This window comes from Nothoprocta perdicaria, unplaced genomic scaffold, assembly GCF_003342845.1.
Source record: "Nothoprocta perdicaria isolate Ctin4 unplaced genomic scaffold, notPer1 scaffold_22, whole genome shotgun sequence".
NCBI lineage: Eukaryota > Metazoa > Chordata > Aves > Tinamiformes > Tinamidae > Nothoprocta > Nothoprocta perdicaria.
The window spans coordinates 6,015,160-6,037,187 of NW_020455415.1; the positions used below are offsets into that span (position 1 = coordinate 6,015,160).

A 22,028-nucleotide genomic window follows, 5' to 3' on the forward strand; every position below is an offset into this window, starting at 1 on the left:
CTGGCCGCTCCCGCGCAGGGTCCTTATTGTGATGGTCCACATTCCCTGGGGAAAACGCCGCGGAACGGTCACCCCTAACGTGGATCGTCCCCCGTTTGGGTCCCGGGAGGGTCGGGATTGCTGCCCGCTTTGCCGGGGGATGAGACGATCAGCAGGAGTCCCTACAACAAGGTGCATGAGCAAAGAGCTCCGTCCCCTCTCCCCATCCAGGGTGACATCCCCACAGACACCTCTGCTCTACCCACAGGTCCCTTTCCATGGCCATCGACCATCCGCAGAGGCAAGCAGTTATTTTCCAAGTTGGCCAAAGAGCTACGGGAATGAATCGCTCCGCGCTGCCCGCCTGGGTCCAAGCGACAGCCAGGTGTTTCTGGGGACATGTGGCAGCTCCGCTTCCTTGGGTGCATGGAGAAGGGCCCAGCACGGGGACAGCGCGAGCTGCTGTAAGCTCTGCTGCTGCTAGAGGGCAGAACCAGCCAGGCTGGAGCAAGAAGGAGCTGGCACGACGGAAGCTGCACTTGCTTCTCCTTCCCACTTCCATGGAGGCAGCGTGGGGAAGTGCGAGAGCATCTCCGAGACCTGCAGCGTGGTTTGAGGTTTAGCTTCAGATGAGTCATGCTTTGATTTTCTCCTGTGCGCTCCAGGGCTGGATTAAGCTGGGTTTGTAAGGGAAGAACTGGAGAGCAACCACTATCAAGGCAGCAGATTGAAAATCCCTCTCCCCCAGCGCATCAGCCAAAGGACCCTTTGAACTTGGATCTTCAGCCATGAGTTGCCAGGAACCAACATCCACAAACTGCAATCGCATCACAACCACCTCAGGCCTCTGCCCCAGGAATGTCTGGAGCGTCATTCCTTAAAACCTGGCCCACCTTGCACCCCTTCCCATGCCAAAAGCCACTCTCAAGGCAGGGTAGCCGTGAAGGGTCATTGGCACTGACTGTGCTGGCAAGTCCTGCTGGTGCACGGGGCGAACGGGCGGCGCGCCCGGCCGAGCCCAGGTTGCTTGGCCATCTGGTCTGCAAGACGCGAGCGAGCAAAGAAACGCAGCCCGTGGGCAGATACGAACAGTGTGGTGAGCACTCGGCGCGCAACTGCAGCCCTTGCGTGGCGGGGGCTATTTTCCTGTAAATCTGATACCCAGGAGGGTGCCGGGCCACACACCGGGTGCTACTTTGACAGGTAGCTCATCGAAGGGACCTCTTGGTATATTCGTGCTACATGGGAAGCAAGTGTACAGGTGAGGAATGTTGCTGTCATGCTGCGAGTGGTGGTCAAAAGGGAGGAATATGGTGGACACTGCCAAAGGGATGTTCTCAGGACCTGCCGCCTTCCCCACCATGCCCGTTTGGGAGAGCTGGTGGCAGTAGCTCTCCAGGTCCTTGTGTAAGCTTTGGGCAGTGTCATGGAGTGCTTACAGCTGGCACCACCGTGGTAGTCACTGGGGCTCCGCTGGGCTGTACCTTGGATATTCCCTAGCAATTTATCCCGGTCTTCTGCTAACCAGGAGGGTGTACAGTGAGGAGCCAAGGAGGGTGGACAACTGTGTTCTGCAAGGCCCTTGTGGCCTAGTGCTGTAGCCCTGGGCCAGGGGAGAGCTGAAGGCCCCTCCGTGAGCCAGGCTGGGAAACAATGACCCCTGAGATGGGGCAAGGAGGAGGAAGGGGAGTAGCCTGAGGGCCCATCCTGCCCAGCTCGCTGCTGGAGACAGGGATGCCTTGAGAAAGACAGCCCAAGGAGACTGTCCTTAAACCATGAGAAAGATGGGGAGTGCATCTACTCCCCAGACAAAGCACTCCAATTAGCAATTACCACAGCTAATGAACAAACCCTGGGAACGGCATGTCCTGGGGGACACATTCACATGCTCCTCTGTCAGTGAAGTCCCGAGTGTCCCGGGATTTCCACCTACTTTGCCTCCCAGCAGCATCCACGACTCCTATTTCGGCAGCCCCCGGCATACACCAGCTCAGTCGCCCCAGCATGGCACCTGCCATCCCGGCCGGATCCGACCCTTTGGGAAGTGCAACCACCGCGAGCGGGAAAGGGGGCTGCTCCAGAGTGGAGCGCAGAGGGCTCCCGGCTCCCCCCACCACGCGAGCTCCGCCGCCCGCACAGCCTGGGAGCACGGAGGTAATCCCGGGTAATTCTCACCTGCCGTGGAAGCGCCTCGAGGCCCAGATGATTATCACTGTAATTAGCCTCTCTGATTTTCCGCGGTGTTCTATAAAATATTAATTTACGACTGGCTCGCTGCCACCTTTGTGCACCGCTGGCGAGGCGCTGCGGCAGCCCGGCCCCGCGGGGCTCAGCGTGGGGCAGGTGAGCGGGGTCCCTGTGCAAGGAGGCTTCCTCCTCCCACCCAACACTCCTCCTCACACCGCCTCTTCCGAAGGTGCAAAACTCTCAGGATCTGCCCTGTCCAGCTCTCTTGCATCTGGAACATCTGGAACTGCTTGGCCAGCAGCTTTGAGTGGGCCGATTTTGCAGCCCTAGGAAGGGTCGAGCTGAAGCTCGCTGGCATCGTGGCAGGCAGCACCTGTGACGCTGAGGCCCAGCGCAGCTCCAACGCCCTCGAGGACAGCAGGAAGAGGAAGCACCTGGTGGCATCTCAGCACGCGGTGCAAAGGGGGAGAAGGTCAGTCCCCGCATTGCGGTTGGCGGATACGCTGGTTCTGGCTTTCTGGCCTGGCTATCTCGCTGCCAGGCACCTCCATCACTGCGCCCCATGTTCCCAAATCCCCACCAGTGGGAGGCCACTGCGCACTGTTGTGGGGCAGGAGGCCGCCGCCGCGGTCCCCCCCATTTGCAAGCAGTTGCAATGGGGACACCTTGCAACTTTGCAATCCCGCCGCGGGGAGGAATGGTTAATAAAATCCATCTCAAAGCTCCGTCATGCAGGCAGCAGCAGGGCCTGTGAATAACTCTGGCTCGTGTCGGCAGAGGGCAGTGGAAGATGCTCCCAAAGCTCCTGGAGAGCTGCCGGTGCTGGAGCGGGGATCCGGGGAGGAGACTCGGCCAGAGGAAGGGAAAGAAAAAGGCAGCCCTGGAGCAGCGAGGCCGCGGCGGGAGCGGGTTTGCTGCAAGGCACCCCTAGGGGCAGGGATGATGCTCTGCTCACCCGGGCTGGCATATAGTGCTTTCCTCAGATAGGAATCTGACACCGGCACAGGCACCTGGGTAAAGCAGGAACCACAGCTCCAGCTTGGCACGGAGGAGAGCACAAACAGTGCGAGCGTGTTAAAAGACAGGCTTTGATAGGGCGCTGAGGTTGCAGTTATTGGAAGGGCAGGGAAGGGAGAGGGGTTTCCAGACAGAGATAATCCTGCTGAGCAGCTTGTCGCCAGGCCCCCTGTCACAGCCCCAGCTTGTGACCCACTCCAGTGGCATCCAGGGGCCTGGTGGGAGCCCCATGGCCCTCCTGGCTCTGGGTTCATCAGCCGGGAGCCAGCCCAGCTTCCCGCGCTCACTGCCAAAGCGCGCTCAAAACGGTGCCGGGTGCAGGATACCCATGAGCCGAAGGCTGCCCTGGCCAAACCTGCATGGAGCCAAGTGGGATCTCCTGCAAGGCTCCAGGGCGCTACCCAGCCAGCCTGCTCCCAGCTCCTCCTTTGGTCTGGGTGGCAAAAGTGGGGACGAGCATCTGGCTGCGGTGGGCTAGGAGGTCCCCTTGTGTCAGTGCACATTGCAAGCGGGAAGCCACCCCCTGCTCCGGCTCTGGGTACCCCTATCCCCCCTCACCGCCTCCCAGCGCTTCCTCGGGAGCCCCTTTCCCGTCCCATGAGCCAAGCGGCAGCCGGGCGGGGAGCGGCCGCTTCCCGCGCCGGGGGCCCCGGGACGCGCCCGCCGCGGGCCGAGCGCCGATCCCAGCGCCGATCCCGATTCCGGCCCCGATCCCAATCTCGATCCCGGCCCCGTCGCGGGGCGGCGCCGCCGGGGACCCGCCCCGGGGGGGCTGCGCCCGGCGCAGGATGCGGCGGGGGCGGCGATGCGGGGCCCGGGGCCGCCTCTGAGCGCCGGGGGCGGGTCCGGGGCGCGGGGGGCGCCGGCAGGAACCGGGGCCGAGCGGCGATGGAGGAGGAGGAGGATGGAGTCGGTGGAGGGGAGGCGGGGAGTGCGGCTGCGGCAGGCGGAGGAGGAGGAGGAGAAGGAGGAGGAGGAGGAAGGGGGGGCCGGGCGGCGGGGCCGGCGGGCATGTGGGACCGGCTGCGGGGCAGTCGGGCGGCGAGCGGCGGCCGGAGCGCGGCCGCGATGGCGCAGCGCGACACGGCGGCGGGAGACAAGGAGGCGGCGGCGGGAGAGGGCGAGACGGGGCCCGGKRCCGGCGCCGGGGCTGGGGCCGGTACCGGGGCCGGTACCGCGGCCACCCCGGGCGCCGCCGCGCCCTTCCAGCCCCCCGACGGCGGCTTCGGCTGGGTCGTGGTGTTCGCCGCCACCTGGTGCAACGGCTCCATCTTCGGCATCCACAACTCCTTCGGGATCCTCTACATGATGCTGCAGAGCGACCTGGGCCTGGAGGAGAAGGACCCCACGCTGGAGTTCAAAACAGGTGAGCGGCCCCAGGAGCTCTGCCCCGTGGGGCACCCATGCCAGCGGCCAGCGCTCAGGGAGCCGGGCACCCCTGCCCACCTCCAGCTGCAGCCCTACCTGCGCCGTGTCCAGCGGGCAGACAGAGGGCTGTGCTGCTCGTCCCAGCAGCCTGGCCCGCGGCAGCGTGGGCCCCGCCGGCAGCGTTGCCGCCGAGCTGGAGGCTGCCACTCGGATGCGTTGAACAGCGGTTGCTCCCTGCCCCCTCTCTGCCCTTGCTATATTTATCTACAACAGTATCAGATGTTTCGGAGCTACTCTGCAGTCAATTAAAAGTAATTCATCCAAAAAGCGTGCCCGCAGCTAGTCCGGCCTCGTGTGTTTCATAGAGGGAGTAATAATGCAAATTGACTGATTGAGGGAGCTACCTGGGTTTTTATCCATATTTTGTTTGTTTGTTTTTCTTAACTCTGTTTCTGCCTTATCTCACGAGCCGCGCTCGGGGGCGGCTGCACGGAGAGCATCTGTCTCACACACGCTTCCCAGGAGCCGCATCCGTTGGGCTGCGAAGGGCAGCCCGGCAGCACGAGCTGCTTGTGCTTGCACAGGGGCCAAGGGGCTGTGATATTGGTGGGCTTTAACAAGGGGGATGGCAAACGGTGTGTGGCGCTCAGCTGCGCTTGGACCTAGGGAGCCTGGCTGAGCTGACGGCTGCGCTGGGCATGGAGGGCATGGAGAAGGGACTTTGCTCCCTGCAAACACTCCTCTGTTCAGCTGGTGCTGGCAGAGGGCTCTGAGCCTGTCAGGATGACAGTCCTGGGCTCCTGTGCTGCTGTCTGCAGAGAAAGATCTTGTGCATCTTTATGTTGAAAATCCACCTTGCTTCCTGGGACGGGATGAGCGGGCGCGACTCGGGCTGCTTTAGCGGGATGCTGGCAGCGGTCGGGGAGGCTGGCGGTCCTGGCGGGCTGCGTGAGCGGTGGGAGGTGTCGCTTGGGGACCAGTGGCGGCAGAGCCACCTGTGATCCCTCTGCTCCCAACACTGCTGCTCACGCGCTGCAGCCCTGAATGTGTGCAGATAAAATCAAGGCCAAGCTCGACCACATCTAAGGGCTGAGCACTCAGTGTGTGACACCGTTAGCTGGCAAGCGGGGCTGGGGACACACGGTAGCTTTGACTGCTGTGATAGATGGGGCACATGAGGTGCGTGTGTGTGTGTCAGATCTCCAGGAAACTCATCACGCCGTTGCCTGTTTCCTGCGCTCTGTGATCATATCTGGACAGCCCAAGGCAGTGCTGCAAAGGCAGCAGTTGTAACAAAAGAAATTAAGCAAGGAAAGTTTGGGTGGTGTGAAAGCTACGTGCCCAAGAGAGTGCCTGTAGGAGTCGGCATCCGCCTCCTGCTCCGGAGGCTGCTCACTGGTGGTGCGGAGGCCTCTGGAGCGAGCGGCTGCGGGTTCGCAGGCGAGCGCGCAGCGGGTCAGTGAGTTGCTTCTGTGATGGGTGCGCGCTCGGCTCTGGGTGCATCGGGAAGAGGCTGTTAGTGCGGCTTGTCCTGTGCCGCGCTGCCCGGCTCCGCTGCCCGGCTCCGCTTCCCGGGTGCCGGCGGTCCTGCCGCTCTCCCCGCACGCAGTGCCCTTTCTGCGGCTTTCGCCCCAGGACCTTGTGGGGTGGGAGCTTGGCTGGGTACCGCTGCGAGAAGACCTCAGAGGGCATGAAGGAAGAAGTGCTCCAGATTCCTTGCATGGACACGGGGCGCCGGACGTGCTCCCAGGCCAGTGGGTCCATCGTATTCCTGTGGGTGGGAAGAGCATCCCAAGTGGCGAGGCTGAGCTCCCTGGCTTTCCGTGGTTGATACCATATGCACCGGGCTGGCGGTAGCAGGAATTAATCTCCGTCTGCAGCCTCCCTGTCTGGGAGGCGAGGGCAGCGCCCGAGCAGCTCGGGGGCGGCTCCGGTGCTGCCAGCCCTCCCTCCACTCTCTTGCACGATTTCCCCCTCCCCGGCAGTGGTTTGCACCGAACACCAAGCGGGGAGGCGGCGGCGCCACCCTCCAAGCGCGCCGGCTTCCTGCAGAGATCCCACCGTGCCCTCATCCTCCCTCCTCCCTCGGCTTCCAGCTTGGGTCTCTCCATCGTGCTCCGGTTGTGCCTGGGAAGGGGCTTTGGAGGTGAAGCACAGGCCGCGTTCCGGGCATCCCTTCGGGAGCAGCCGCTCGCGCGCACGGTGCCGGCCCGGAGCGAACAATAGCCGCCCCAGCGCCCGGCTATAATTATCAGAGCCGCTTTCTAGTTTGCAAGGGTCACGTTTTAGCGCGTTTGATCTCGCGGCCCGCAGGATCCGCCGGGTTCAGATGTGGGGTCAGGCTGTGCAAACAAAGCCGCTCGCAACAATACGTCCAATGCATAGGCGCCTTTGTTTAGAGACATATACTGCGAAGCACATGTAAACAAGCGAGCCCGTGACCAGCGCCCGTGGCCCGGAGCAGCGTGAAGCCGGGGACAGGACTTTCGCAAGGCACACGCTGTGCTTTTGGGTTTGTTTTCCTTCTGGGGCGGGGGGACCGGCGGGAGAAGCCGCTGTTGAGAGGGAATTGCACGGGAGCGCTGGCCGGAAAGCAAGGGCTGAGCTCCGGCGAGCAGGTGTGGAGCGGCCCTGGGAAGCGCCCGCTAGGCCTGGATGGGCCCTGCTTCCCTCTGGCCACCTCAGCACGTGTCCCGGCACGCGGGTGGCCCCGCGGCGCGGGCAGCGCGCTCGCCTCCACGGCCCTTCCGCGCGGGAGAGCGCTCGGGGTGAGGATTGGCCCCTCTTAATCCGGCGCCTCCTCCAGCAGTCGCTCCCGACTGTGCAATCTGCTCAGCTTGGATGGGTCCCGGCGCAGCCCCTCGCAGGAGGAATTCCCACCTCCATGGAGGATGAGCCGCCTGGAGCAGTGGGCAGGGATGAGCCTGGAGCTGCTCTGCCTTCGCCGTGCTCCGGCAGCCAAGCTCCATGCCTGGGCCCTTTGTCCCTGCCAAGCGCCCAGAGGCTCCCGGGTGCTGTGGCCTCTTCCTGTTTTTATTAAACATCCTGGGGCGAGGGAGAGGCTCGGGAGGAAGGAGGGAGGCCGCTGCTTGGCTAATGACAGCAGCACTGCGAGGGCAGGAGGGGAAGCCAGGGCTGGCGCATGCGGGAGCCTGGTGGCCTCTCCGAGGTCTCTGCAAGCTCAGAACCCTATGGAGCAAGGAAGTAAATTAATTAAGAATAATTAGTTGCATGCTGTGATGGCTGATCATGGCACCCGTATCCCAGAGGATACGTGGAGGTCCTCGTATCCCCAGTCTGACTGGATGCATTTCCTGCTGTGCATCTCCCTGGAGAAGTGGCAGCTCTGGCCATCCCGCTGTAAGTGGAAAGAGGGTCTGGAGGGTCTCTCTTGTGCCGCTTGCCTGGGGACCACAGGCATCTCCCGTCCCTTAAGCTTCCTTTTCTCTTGCTGCGGTTGCAGGAAAATAACCTGTCTGTGAGTTGACCCCATCTCAACCTTTTCAGAAACTTCCAGACAGCAAGGAAAACAAATATTGAAATATCATAAAGAAAAAAACACCTTTAAAGTGTTTTTTACACTTAAAGTGAAATTCTTGCTTATTTTTGGCCTGATTCTCCTATTTCTTACACTCTTTCCCTACGCTTTCTCCCATCGCCATGTGAGCAGTGAGACTTCTCCTGAAATTAAATGCTCAGCATTTGGGGATGCCAAATTTAGGCTCTGCTTTGTTGTTTGTTGGTTAAGTCTTCTTCAAAAATCACTCGGTTTTCCCTTCCAAAGCCCCCCAGGATCCCTGGTGCAGCTTCGGGAAGCTGAGCACAGACAGGGATTTAACAGAAAGTGGAAGTGCCTCCAAGCAGGAAGCAGAGGAGCGGTTTCATTTTCCCTTCGCAGGGAATTCCAGGAATACGTCAAGTCAACACGACGGAGCGGGACTTCGGCACCAGGAGTGGCGGCGTAAATCAGGTGTCTTTTACGGGCGGCCTTTCTGAGGAGGGCTGTGACAGGGGAAGGGGACATCGGAGATGGTGTATCCTGGCCATCGGAAAGCAGGCCAAGTAATGCTACGGCGTGAAATGATCCGGGACAGTTGCGCTGTAGGACCTTAAAATAGACCTGGACTGTCTGGTTAGGTGAAACTCTCTACCTGGAAGGAGACACCAGCCCTGCTGATCCCTGCTGCGGTGCCCTGGGAGCAATTCCAGTTGAGTGAGATGGTTTGTGCATGACGATTGCGGGTGTTGCCTCCTGCTTCTGCCACTTGTCTCCTCGGGGCAGTGCTTCTGTCCACAGGCATCTCCACTCTCCGTGTTGTGCCGCTGGTTGGTGCTGAGCAATGCTCTGGTATCTCTGTGCTGTGGGCAGGAACGTGGGCTTGGGCTGCTGCAGGAGCCTCGCACTCACCTTGGAAAACCACTTGGGATTTCCAAGACTTGCCAGGTGACGTCGGTCAATCTCACCGTGTGCCCGGGGAATAGGGCAAGTGGGAGGAGAAGTCATCATCCCATCTCATCATGGGCAGGTCGGGAGTGTGGAGCACCAAAGGGTTTGTCCTGGGTTGAGGGCTGGTGTGGCAGCTGATGCTGGAGCAGCAAAAATCTGTGTCGGGTCTTTGGAGGCTTTGGGCTTCCCCAGAGGGTTCACTGGGGAGCTCTCCTTCCTCCATGTCTTAGCATTAGGAGCGTTCGTCTCCAGATGAGACGATGAGGGACCATGGGCCCAAGAACCCAAGGCACCGGAGGTCTTGCCAGCTGCACACTCATCCATAGGCTTTCTAGGAGAGCTGTGGGAAAGGGGAATAACCCAGATTTTGGGGATGCAGCCGGCTGCTTGTAGCTGGCAACGTGATGTAGGGAGCCCACCAGGGCTGGCAGCGCTGTGCACCACGTGCCGCTTGGGTTTGTGCTGCAGCAAGGCCCTTTGCTTTGGAAAGTCCCCGAAGGAATGTCTGGAACCTGTTCTGGTAACCTGCAGCGAGGAGGGGGAAGTTAATGCTTGGGGCATGGGTGGCAGCAAACACGCGGGGATATTATAGCGCTAATGGGGAGCTAATCCCGCTGGGAGCTAATCCCGCTGGTAGCCGCTGTGTCTGCAGGAATGTGTGCTCTGCCTTGGGAGCTCGCGCTCTCGGTTGGCACCCTCGGAGGCAGAGCCCGTGTAACCTTCTGCATTCTCATTCTAGCGGCTCTTTGGGATCCCTGCCAGAGCTGGGCTAAGTTCACGTCAATGGCTGAGACTGACGGTGCGTCTGTGCTCAAGCCTGGGACTTAAACGAGGTGCAGGAGAGCTCAGCTGTGTATGGAGGTGGCTTCCCTGTCTCCATCTCCATGGCAGCCTGTCTGGAAACCACTGGGAAAGGGTCTGGAATCCCCTGGGATTTGGCCCACGCTAAGCTAGTGTCCAGGAGAACTAGTTAAGAGGTCCTCTAAGTTTTGGAAAGAGCTTCACCAAAATCCCTTGGTCATCCTGATGGTCTCTCCATGGCTTCCTGGGCCTGGGACATTTTCCATCTGCTTGAGCAGGCACAGGGTCCTCAGCAGGTGTTTTTCAGACTAGCCGAGTGTGCAGGATGTGGCCAAGCAAGTGGCCTCCTCCTCATGCTACTGGAGGAGGAGGCCTCTCCCAGCCAGTGGTTTTTGTGGGGAATCGCTTTTCCTGGGTTTTCATGCCCTGGAGATGGAGGGGATGGGCACCGTGCGCCCTCCCACGCTGTGCATGCCAAGGATGCGCGAGCCCAAGCGCCACGCCTGCTGCAGCCCTCGCTTTTTTCCTCCTCTTCCTAGAAGGATCGATGAGTGCATCCCTTGCTGGCAGCAGATGCTGCGTTTTGGCATGGAGCCCTTGAGGATGTGCGCGCGGTGCCGGACACAGCCGGCGTTGCCGTCAGCTTTAGCACGGGCCCCTCCTGGTGCGGGCCCTCGGCACGCGTGCAACCCGGGGGGAGCCCGGTTCACTCGGGGCGATTCCCACTCATCCAGCCCAAGACAGTTGGGGCGGTTGCAAAACCCGCATGACGCGGGCGGCGAATTGCTGCAACACGCTCGCATCTGTACGCGCTTCAAATCCCTGCCGGGCACCTCGCACAACAGGTCCTGCCGGGTGCCACGAGTGCGCGGCCGGGAGAGGCGCAGCGGGGCCGTGCGCGCAGGTCGGGCAATGCAATCCGCTTTGCAATCCTGCCTTGCAATCCGCTCGGAGCCTGCGGCGTGCAGTGCGGCCGCGCCGATTGCAGCCGGCGACGCCGATTGCAGGCAAAATCCAGCAGCAAAATCTCATCAGGGAGCAGCAGCAACCCAAGTGCATGAGGTCCCTTGCAGTAGCTGGTTGCTATCCAGATTATGAAAGCCCTGCAAGAGACCCCTGCTCTCTTGCTGGAGCGCCTGGTTGCTGAAGGCTGCAAGCGAGCGTGGGAGGGCGAGGGGAGCAGAAAGCGCCGCGGCGGGGTGTTAAGCGAGCCTGGTGCACACTATCTGCATCAGGTCCTCTGTGAAACGTAGTGTGTGATTAAAGATCTTCTGTAATTACATAATGTATATGCACAAGGCAATGAATTAAGGTTGCCCGGACAAGCTTGGTTCTGGGATTTCCCAACTTTTGAGGGCTTAACGTTGCAATCATCCTAATGTGCTTCTACCATAGGGGGTGTAATTATTGATATTAGAGCCGAGCCCGGAGCCCGGCGAGGTTGCGGGAGGCTCAGCGGGTACAAATTGCCCTCGGTCGGAGTCTCTGCCCACGCGCTGCAGCTTGCGAGCTCCAGAGCCAAGGGGGCTGTGGTGCACGGGGGGTGTCCTGTTTGATGGGTGCAGAGCCGCAGCTCCAGCACGCTGAGCGTCGCAGGTCACACAGGAGGTTTGGGGCAGAGCCAGGCACCACAGGGAGATCTCACCCCTTCTGCCTCCAGTGATTTTGCTGCAAAACCCAAAGCCCTTTGGCTTGCTTGGGGGCAGGAGTTGGGCAGCCACTTCCAGCAGCGAGATGCACCATGTCCTTAGCGGTCTGTTCAAAGGCACCTTGTTCGGCCCCGTGCAGAGCAAATGTATCATATTCACAGCACATTGCTGCTGTGGATGCATTGCACCCACACATGCATCGCCACTGTGATGCATCGCCCCTAGGGTGTATCACTGCTGCAGATGCATTGCGCTCATGCATGCATTGCAGCTGAGGAGGCACGACTGCTGCAAGCAGCCCCAGGTGACCGCCTCGTTGCCCAGCTGTAGGTGAGTAGGTGACAGCAGTGGGCAAGACGTTCTTGCTCCCAGGCTGGCTATTAATCCCTATTTTCCCCAAAGCACGTTTCTTTCCTAGGCTTTATGTAAACAGGAGCTGGGAGCTCTAGGGGGTGGGGAGAATTTGCCTGGGATTAAACCTGCCTCGGAGCCAAGCACGCCAAGCTCGCGAGCCTGCGGAGAGCTTAATTAAAGTCAAAGGCAAGCTGTTTCCAAGAAAATAATACTGCGTGTTTAAATGGGATATTTTTGTTCAGGGCCCAGAGCATCTCCTTCGCCTCTACGGTGTCAGCTGTAATAAAATGCAGCATGATCTCCAAGAAAAACAAATTGGGAGCTCTCGCAAGGAGATAGAGATCTGTAACGGTGTTGCTGGTAACACTTTGGGTTGTTACAAGGGGAAGGCGGCGTGCGGGTGCATTTGCATTGGACCTTTCCTGTGGCTGCTGGAGCCGCGGGGGCCGTCGGGGCAAGGAGAGGCCAGACCTTGTCCTTTCGGATTGGGTGCTGCCGGACACCCCGCTCCAGCTCGACCACGGCTCCCGGGAAGATATTGCCGCTGCACGCGATAGCCGCTAGCCCTATGGAAAAGGGTTTGCTAGGGAAGGGCAGGGGCAGCTTGCAGGCTTGCACTTTGGGCAGAGAGCAGGCTTTTGGATAAGCAGGCTTTGCCCTGAGCAGCAGCCGTGCGGTGCGGCGCGCGCCCGCGAGCCCAAGCCGGGATGCTTGTGCAAACACGGCAGGGGCCGGCCCGTGCCTCGCTGCCCTGCCCGGCTCCATCAGATAAGGCAATTACAGCTTTATCGCTTAATTGCAGCGGATAATAGCGGGAGCGCGCCGCGGGAGAGCCTTGCCAAGGGGGAAATATCGGCAGCGCTCTTTTTTCTCGGCGGGGCGGGGGCGGGAGGCCTTGCGGCGCTCTTGCTGCTCCCGGGGCCGGGTGGCGCTCCCGGTGTCCAGGGGAGCCGCTGGAAGCCATGTCCATAGGGATACCAGCAGGGTTGTCCCTGCACCGGCCCGCACCCGGCTCGGAAGCGTGGATTCCTTTCCCTGAGCTTTCTCTGCGACATGTGACGGGTTTCGTGCCTTGGTGCTTGTGTGGGTGAGCTTAGTGCTAATGCGGAGGAGCCTGAGCTCTCCCAGGGGTAAAGCCCCGCTTAGCTGTACTGTGTGGTCCATAAGTCCGTCTGTAGCTGGTCTTGGAAGCAGTTCCCTGCCCGCTAGAGTGTTCATGAGTGTCCTGCTGCCCCGCTGGGTGCTTTGTGTCTGCACTGGCCAGGAACTGGTGGGGAACCAGCATCCCAAGGTCCTCTCCAAACATGGTGGGAAGCAGGGGTTCGTTGCATGGATGAGTCAAGCTTTCAGAGTTGAGAAGTAAGAAAGAACATCTCCTTCTCTAGAGATACCCCAAACCCTCTGAACCAATGTCCAGAGGGCCCCAAACATGCCATGATCCTGCAAAACCAACCCTGGGCCAGGCAGTTCTGCAGGAGAGGCAGGTGCCTCCTGGCTTTCCTCTCTGTTTAAAAGGCACCTTGTGATTCCTGCTGTGGGGAAGATGAACAGGGCTCTTTTTCAAGGTCCGGGGCTGCGTGGGTGGCAGCAGAGCCTGCGGCCCAGCCTGTGCAGTTGTCTGCAAACACAGCAGGCCACGGCCAAGGTTCAAGGGACATCCGTCATTTCAAAGGGCAGGGCGGACACACTGGGGACAGTGTTGGGCTGGAAGAGGAGACCACACTGAATCCATCCCGCCATGCAAAAGCCCAAGGGCAAGCCAGCCGTGCTCAGTGAAATGCACCCAAAATGTGTGGTCTTCGTTGCCACGTGTCCAGGTCCCACAGCAGTCCATGTCCCTTGTAGATGAAGCATCTGTAGTGAGGCCCCTGGCCCCCATGGGGCTTCCACACGCAACATGTGGGAACTTCTGCCCTTTACGGGGATCTCCACCAAAGGGATCACACATTGGGGTGTCCCTTTTCCAGTACCACGAGCTTTAGGGCATAGGGAGCTGCTCAGCATGGAGTTGCTGCTGGTGGGCTAGGCAAACACAAAGCAAAGCAAGGGATTCTTGTAGAACTAAATGTATGCCAAAAGGTAACACCACAGCAGATGTTTTTAATTTTTTTGCATATTTTTTAAGTCATTCAACTCTACCCTGCTTCAGCTCATCAACCAAACAGCTCCAAAGTGGAGATATTTCAGGTCCTGATGTGAACTCTGTGGTTGGCGATTAACTCTCTGTTAGCAATGCCAAACCTCGGAGGCCAGACTGTGATTCTGGCGCCTCAGTTTCCCCTCTCCTGGGCAGCATTCCCCTCTCCCCATCCCTCGTGTGGCTCAGCAGCCAGTGCAGCCGACTGGCTTCCCTGCCTGGGGCACCAAGCAGATACCTGTCCAGGAGATGCATCCCCAAACCGGGAGCTTTCCTGCCCTACAGAGAGAACAGGCTGCTTGGAGAGGCAGGCGGAGAGGGCTCCTCTGAAGTGGTGTCTGAGAGCTCTCTGCTCAAGGGAGATCTTTGTTTAGACTTTCAGTGTAGGACGAAAAAGGAGGGGAAAAAATCCCCAAAAGCTGCAGAAACAATAAAGCCAGGCAGGGCAGCAAGAGAAGAAACATCTTGAGGGGTTTTAATAGCTCCTCTGCTTCAAAAGCTATTGTTGCAAATTTCAGGCTTTAGCTGAGCCATTGCCCAGTGATTTTTCATCATTTCTAACTTTTAGCCTTTTTAGTATGTCTGTTCTTTTTTATTACTTATTTCATGGTCCCTTTAGCTATGCTTCTTCAAAGGCAGCCTTGGTAGGTGGGTATTTTGTTGCCTCCCAACACAACCAGCTCAGCATGGTTTTCCTGTGGCTCTCTGTTTTCTTCAGCTCCCAACTGGCAAGACCAGGTGCTGAGGTGGCCTCTCTAGTAAGAGATGCCACCAGAGACCAGGGCCAAGCAAGGGGAGACTTCCCTGAGTCGTGCAAAGCCAGATGCAGCATCCTGGTGCAGCTCGGTCCATTGTTGAGGACACGGGGCGGCCTTTCCTACGTGATGCCTTGAAGATGCACCTGCAGGAGTTCATCACCCACTCTCTGCTCTGGATCCCGGCAGCCTTCCTGGATATTCACATTCAGGAGAGCGATTAAAAAACTGCCTCGTTATAGTCAGCTCACAAGGTGTAGGTTGGTGGTGGTTTTCCCCATTAGTCAGGGTTGGTGATGAGTCAATCTCCTTTTATGTTTTCTAATTAATGAATAAGTTTTGGCTCATACCTGATGATCAAACTGGTTAAGCGGGATGCAGCAAGTGTCATTATCTATCTAGACATGTTACTCTCTCTATATATATATGTATATATGTCGTATAATCTGCAACCGACTCAGCTCTAATGTGTTCCACGAGGATGGAGCAGCTGTCCTGGAGGCCAGGAGGCTCCTGAGTCCCAGCTGCAGCTGTGCTGAGCTGATCAAAGCTACCTGGCTGCACGCAGGGTCTGAAAAGGTGGTGGATGGGCTGATCTAGGTGTCTTTGTGAGTGTCACTGGCTGAAAATGAGACCTGTGGAGGTGATCCCCTCAACAGCTCCTCTGGAGCTGTGCTGGTGGCAGGACAGGGTACCGTCCTCGTGAAGGCCCTAGCTCCAGCAGCAGCTCTGGGCCTTCCTTTCCTCCCAGTCACCAAGATTTCAGCCTTGTGGCTTCAGCAGAATCATTGCTAGCCTTGCGTGACCTCTCCTCCTCGCTTTGGCCACAGATCTTCTAGGCTTTTCCGTTCACTGATTCCTTTATGCCTCCGTGGCCATCCTGCGTCCTTGAGTTGCTAAAGTGCAGCTGCCCGGTGTTCAGCTTGTGCTGAACAAGCTGCCCTGTGCAGATCCTCGCTGCTTGGGCTCCCATGCTCTTTGCCATCGCAGCGTCACGGTGTTTGTCCTTGGTCAGGGCAGCAGTCTGGCTCTTTTGTTGCAGAGAAGCCAACCTGTCTGCACTTCCATCCTGGCTCCCATCCAGGGATGCAGTCGGAGGCGGAGGTCTTGCTCCGGGCATCCCGAGCGGCAGCGGGTGCGCTTTGTTTGAGGACAAGGAGGCGATTTCAGCCCCGGATGACGCGGGGCCACAGGGACAGGCGCCAACGTCCCGCGCTCGGCTGGGACCTCTCCCAGCGCACGAGCAGTCACCGGCCGCTTCAATGACGCCTCGTTAGAAAGCTGTAAAACAAAAATGCCGGTGTAGCCTTGCCCTGGGAGTCGGATGGACTGCAGAGGTTGAGGTATTTTTCTGAATGACTGCAGCCAGCTGCCTGAACACTCCTGCAGTGCTGCACAAAGGGGCTGGGGATGCTGGAGAAGCCAAGCTCTGCGTAGGGGCTGCTGCACCCCCATTGGGGTGATGGGCTGCTGTGGCACTGCTGCATTCATCTCCAGTCATTGCTTCTCTCCACTACCCCATGTCTGGTGTTACTGTCTGAGATGTTAGTCCAGGCAGCAGGAGCTGGCGAATCCTTCAAAGGCAGAAGATGCCTTTCCACCAGCATGGTTTTCTTGATGGCAGCGCAGAGGAGATGGGCTGGTGTCTGACCGAACGTGTCTCTGCAGCTGGTTGTGACACTGGCRGTGGGATTTCGCCAGCCAAGTGATACGCTGGGGTGAATTTCTGAGGCAGACTTTCCGTGCCTATGTTCAGATCCTCACGTCTGTTGTGCTGGAAGTCATGCAGAGGAAGAGGAGGGTGAAGGTGGTTTCACTTGATCTGGGCTGAGCCTGTGTTCCCTGTTCTGCTGCAGTCTCCTGCTCTGCTAATGCTTCCAAAAAGCTGCTTGGCTTTGCTTCTTTCCTTTGCCCCTAGACGCAGGGGGATGCATAGACTTTGCATGAGAAACTGAAGATAAGTGGCTTGAAAGCAAGACAAGCAACATCTTAAGGGCWAGACCAGTATCAATCACAGGTCTGACGTGTTCTGAAATAGGGTAATTTGCCTGCTCTTTCTTGCATGCATCCCAGAAATACAGTATTTTCATGACGAAGGAACRTGATGGTCCCTAACAATGGCAGTAGGACATATGGTTTTTGAGTTGGAATTAGAGGATTACCAAATTAARCCCACAGAAGCTTTATGGACCTCCYTTTCTGTTGCTGATGACACTTGGAAGCCCTTAATGCACAAGAAGTGCGGGTGCCTCTCGAGGGAAGCACGTTAATGTTTCACTTGGGCTTAGAACAGTTGGTGGCCAAGGCACCCGGTGGCGCCAGGGCTGTCCCCGCTTCCCCTCGCTCCCGTTGAACATTGCGCCGCTGCCTCTCTGCGCAGGCATCGTGTAGGCCAACCCCCCAGGCTTCCATGTCCTACATCTATGCATTTGTATGTATGCATATGTGTGCACGCACACGCATGGATATAGGCACTATAGACATGCACTCTATGCATGCACATCCGTATGTGGGAGCATGCACACATCCTATATGTATCTTTATGAATTCAGGGACGCAGCATTCCTTCAGCCTCGTCTTGACCGTCCCGGGCGTTGCAGTGGGTGTCCGTAGTCCATGGCGAGCTCTCGGAGCGCTCGGCGCCTGGAGGAGCCGGCGCTGGTGCCGTCCTGCCAGGCAAAGCTGCCCCCCGGCCGGCGGCTGCCGGCTCTGCCGGGCGTCTGAAAAACTTTCAAATGAGCTCGGGTCAGCCAAAAGTAACGCGCTGTTGGCAAAGGGGTGCGACCCGCTTCTTCATGCAAATAATGCAAAATACATATTGCTGCGCTTCGGTTTCTTGCAGCTATCGGATTTGCTTAATTGCGGCGCAGGGTATTTTTTTCTGGGATATCCAGGTGTTCTGAAATGCGTGCTTTAATATAAGGAAACAAAAAGAGATTAAAACCRCAAGGATATTTCATCCGTCTTTTGGCCTCTGGCTCTTTGGTGTAATGATAACACATGAGTCTTGTGTAGCTTAGGKATTTTTTCTCCCCATCAATATGCTTCAAGAGCAGCATCTAAGCAGGCTCCTTGCTCCAGAGATGGGGGAAATTCTCTGGAAGAAAACTTGGTGGTYGGGAAGAGAGCCTGGCTCTTTGCACTGTGCAGCTTGGGTGGCTTTGGATGACGGTGGCTCCTTGGGGTGGGTCCTGGTCCAGCTCTGGAGCACGAACTGCTGATGCGGGCTCTGCAAAGCCGTGCCTAGAGCCCACATGTAACAGTGCTATAAAACTAGGTGTTACCTCGTTTGTGAGCGAAGCTCGGGGGCAAAACAACTTTAAAAGAGGCCTCGCGGAGGCTGGAGAGGGGCCTCCCTTTGGAAAGTGCTGGGAGCAGCTGCTGCGACTGTGTTGACTTTCATATTTATAGACACATAGATCCTCTTTTCTTGGGCAGAGCCCATCTGCAGGGAAATTGGGGCCTCGTTAATTGTAAGCAAATAAGTTACATAACTGAAATATTTTGATAATACTCTGCAAGGCAGCTCTCYTTGGGTTAGCTGAGGGAGAAAGCTGGTGAGGAGGCAAGATGCCTGGGCCCTCGTGGACCTTGCCACTGGCCTGAYTGCCCGATATTGCGGCTCTAAGTGGACATTTTTTGCATTTGCTCTGGTGTTTTGGTGGCGCTTAGTGTGACGTGAGCGGGTCAATGCAAGATCTCTTCTTGGACAGCGCTTTGAGCCATGGAGGGCTTCCAAGCTCTGCACTGCTCGGAAGGAGAGGCAGGAACCAAAATGCCTCGTGCACCCCAGCAGCAGACACCTTATCGCTGGCAAAAATGTCACACTGGTTCACCCAACATAATCCAAAGGAATGGCCCATGGCAGCCAGGTGGCTGCTGTCCTGCTTGTGCGGGGCAACAGCCAACCATAGGGCCAGGGCCATGGTGGTTCGGGGTCACTGCAGCTGCAACTCATTAATCGGAGGGTTTCTGGCTGCGTTTTTTTTTTTTTTTTTTTTTTTTTTTTTTTCCTGAAGTGCCTTTGCAGGCTGTTTATTGAAAAGTGGCCTAAAATAAACCAATTTGCTCCTGGCACTGCCAACGTGAGGTTTCTTTGGAGACTGGTGTGCGAAAAGAGGAAATTGAGGATGCTGAATGTCACGGTGGTGGAGATGCTGGCCTGGAAAGCCAAAGCAGACAGGCATTCTGTGGCCTCCAAGCCCTAATGTAGGGCTTGGCCATGGATTTCAGGAATATGATGTCCGTATAGGAGAAATCTATGCTTGTGGTTAGAGAAAAAAAATCCATTTACTAGATTCAAGGATAAATATATCCTTGAATAACTAACCTTGAAATTGCATTAACTTAAAGAGGTCAAATTTTCGTGTATGACTCGGTCCCATCTTCTGTCAGGTGCTGTCACCAGCTCAGGGGACTGTCCCATGCCGCATATCTACCCAGAGCACATTTGGGAAGTTGTCATCACCCTGGGGAGCAAGATGCTGCTTAGGGTGGAGAGATGTCGCCCTTCCACACGCTCCTCCTCTGAGCTCTCCGTGAGTGCTGCAGACCAGCGGCTATTTCAGGTTACAGAGACTAGTYTGAAGTCCACCAGGGAAAATCGTCTGCTTTGGGACACTGCATGGAGAGTTCTTGAGGTCTGGAGGTTGGGTCTGAACCCAGTGTTTCTCCTGTGTTTGAAAGTCCTGCTTTATCTCATGATATCTTTCATGGCCTCTGGGTATTCGAGTTTCTAATCAGTGGAAGTGCAATAGTGCAGTCTAGATATCCAAGTCATCTCCAAAGCCTGGGCTATAGTGTCTGGGACTTGGGGAAGGTCTCAGAATTATTCACTTGAGGGGGGCACGTGCTCTCTGCTSTAGGTTTTAAGGAGGAACACAGGGAAAACCTTCCAGAGCAGCATTTCTATGCTAGGTATTTTTATTAACAAGTTGGATGAATTGTATGGAGAGGGGCTGTAAGCACTCTGGGAGACAGGATGTGAGTTCAAAACAATCTTGGCAGCTCTCAGACATGGCTCAGTTACAAATAGGATGTGATCATATCACTAATGGGATGTGATTTGACAAGAAGCAGGCAAAGTATTGCGCTTGTGTGGAGAGCGTCAACGAAATGAGGCAAGGGCCAATTAATTATTAAAGGGTCCTCTGGAGGGGAGCTGGGCACATGGCACAGCAGCATGTCGGTAATGTCACACTGCAGTGAAAAAAAGAGGGGAACCATCCACAAGGAAATGTAATAAAGGCGTATGCAAGACATGAGAAGCCCTCCCGCTACAGGACTGATCCTGGGAAGCAGTCTGCTATGTCTCTATTGAGCACCACCCATGGAGAAAGACATAGGCCAACTGGAAGGAATTGAGAAGAGGAAAGAAAAATGATTAGGTGTCCAGAAACCATGGCCAGGGAGGCAAGGCAGAACCAAGTGGGAATGTTCCTGCCAGAGAACGGAGGATGGAAGGGGACACGTAACTGCCTTCAGCTCTGTAAATGTTGCTGAAAAGCCAATAAAACACCAGATTTGCCCAGCGAGGGGCAGGTTAAAAGTGATGCATTTACATTTTGCACCAGGGAACATTTTGGTTAGACATCAAGGCAGGAAATTTCTTCCTGCATGGGTAGCTGAATGTTGTAAAAGGTTGTCTAAGGAAGGCTTGAAACCACTGCCACCAGAGAGGCCTAAGAAAAGGCGGACAAACAACTGCCAGGGGCAACTTAGTGCGATCTGGGGTGGGACAGAACATAGAGGTGCTGCAGTGGCACCTGTAAGTCTGAAAAACGGTGCTTTGGGGGTCTGGGCTGTCCACTTCTGCCCAGGGCCAGAAGGAGGAGCTGGATGGACTCTTGAGGGCCTCCTGGTTTTGTTCTCAGTTATACTGTGTGTCTCTTAGCTAATGGGTAGGACTGGCAAGGGCCTGGAAATGTTCTTCTTTCCAAGTATCCCTTAATTAATTGAAAGGGAAGGTTGTCAAGTGCCCTGCCAGAAGGGGAATAAAGCTCTTCATGAGTCTGAGCAATGCAGGGTTTCACCTCCATTTATTCTCCTCAGCGTCTTTGCTTTCCCTTTGAAAAGAAAAAAAAAGAGAGTTTTTTTATTATTATTTTGCTTCATTTAACAGCTAATTATTAGCTGGCAAGTGGAATGAATTCAGCTGGGATAAATCCGTCTCATGCCAGCAACTGGGGTCAAAAACTTCTTGTGCAGAAGATTTAAGAGCAAACTGGGGGTGTCGTTTTCCGTTCTGTGGCCCTCCCAACTCCTGCTCTGTTTTTTTTCCCTGRCAGTATGTATTTCACTATATCGTGGACAAGCAGGTTGGATGTTTTCATTTTTCATGTAAAGTTGACCAGAGCCTATGGGAGTTGTAGTGGGAAAGAATGTGGAATTGAGATGAAGGGTTTCTTCTCTCCCTTAATAGGAAACAGAAAATTGCTTGGGAGAGGTCTGGCGAGGAGGGAAACCTTGCTGTCTCTTTGAATATGGGACAAAAAAAAAAAAAAAAACCACCCAAAAAAGCCGAACTCCACTCCACAAACTGCACTCCGTCCTCCAAGTAGGCTGCTCCGTACAGTACAAGACAGGGTTTGCTGGTGGGCAAAGGGAAGGTAGAAAGGGTCTGCTCATTCTCCAAGGGATGGAGCACTCTGGGGTCACCATCTGCAGTCCCCAAGAGGGACCCGCCATGCACCCCGACGGCAGTGGCCAGGAAATGTGGTTGGCTGGTGGGCAGCCACATTCCCATTTTCTGCCCAAACTGCTGCAGGGCTGTAATCTCCCCAGCTGTCTGTCTTTCTGCTTCATTGCTACAGTAATTTTGGAGATTTTTGAGGTTCTGCAGCCGTGCCGTAGCTGGGGGCTTGGCTGTAATTTCACCAGCTGACAGATGCAGATGCAATCAAGGTTACAGTGTTGGGCTTTGCACTAGGAATGGTTGCTCGTAGAGCTGTATCGTGTCTTCAGCATATGCTGCACCTGGCTGAGAGATGAACCACTGACCTTGACATAACAAGGCCCATTTCTCATTGCCCTGGCTCAGCCAAGACCTGGGAGATGCAGCTTTCCTTTGCCATTTTCTCTAACGTGTTCTGGAAGGAAGCCATGACCTCTGCTTTCTGGCAGGGTATCACAAAGAAAGCAGAGCTGCTGTTTTCCAGGGAAGTGCTATAAAACTGATTTGCGTGGGTTTGCTGGCAGTGAGCTGGAGCGCAGGTGAGCTTCCCACATCTGCTGTGCAGCATGGGGCCTCCCAGCAGACGTGTCGAGGGGCTCCCAGAACTGAGGCRTTGGGATTCGCCTTTCCTGAAGGGTCTCAAGTGCCCCCCAAAAGGGGC

At 56.7% G+C, this 22,028-nt stretch overlaps 1 protein-coding gene across 1 annotated transcript in view; it reads left to right on the forward strand.

Annotated features, from left to right (window-relative positions):
- Positions 1-4,194: 4,194 nt before the first annotated feature.
- The window catches only part of SLC16A2 (solute carrier family 16 member 2), a 40,455-nt gene continuing 22,621 nt past the window's right edge, over positions 4,195-22,028 (forward strand). The window contains exon 1 of the mRNA XM_026039054.1: positions 4,195-4,549. Within this exon, the coding sequence (XP_025894839.1) occupies positions 4,195-4,549 (355 nt within the window). The remainder of the gene's footprint in view (positions 4,550-22,028) is intronic.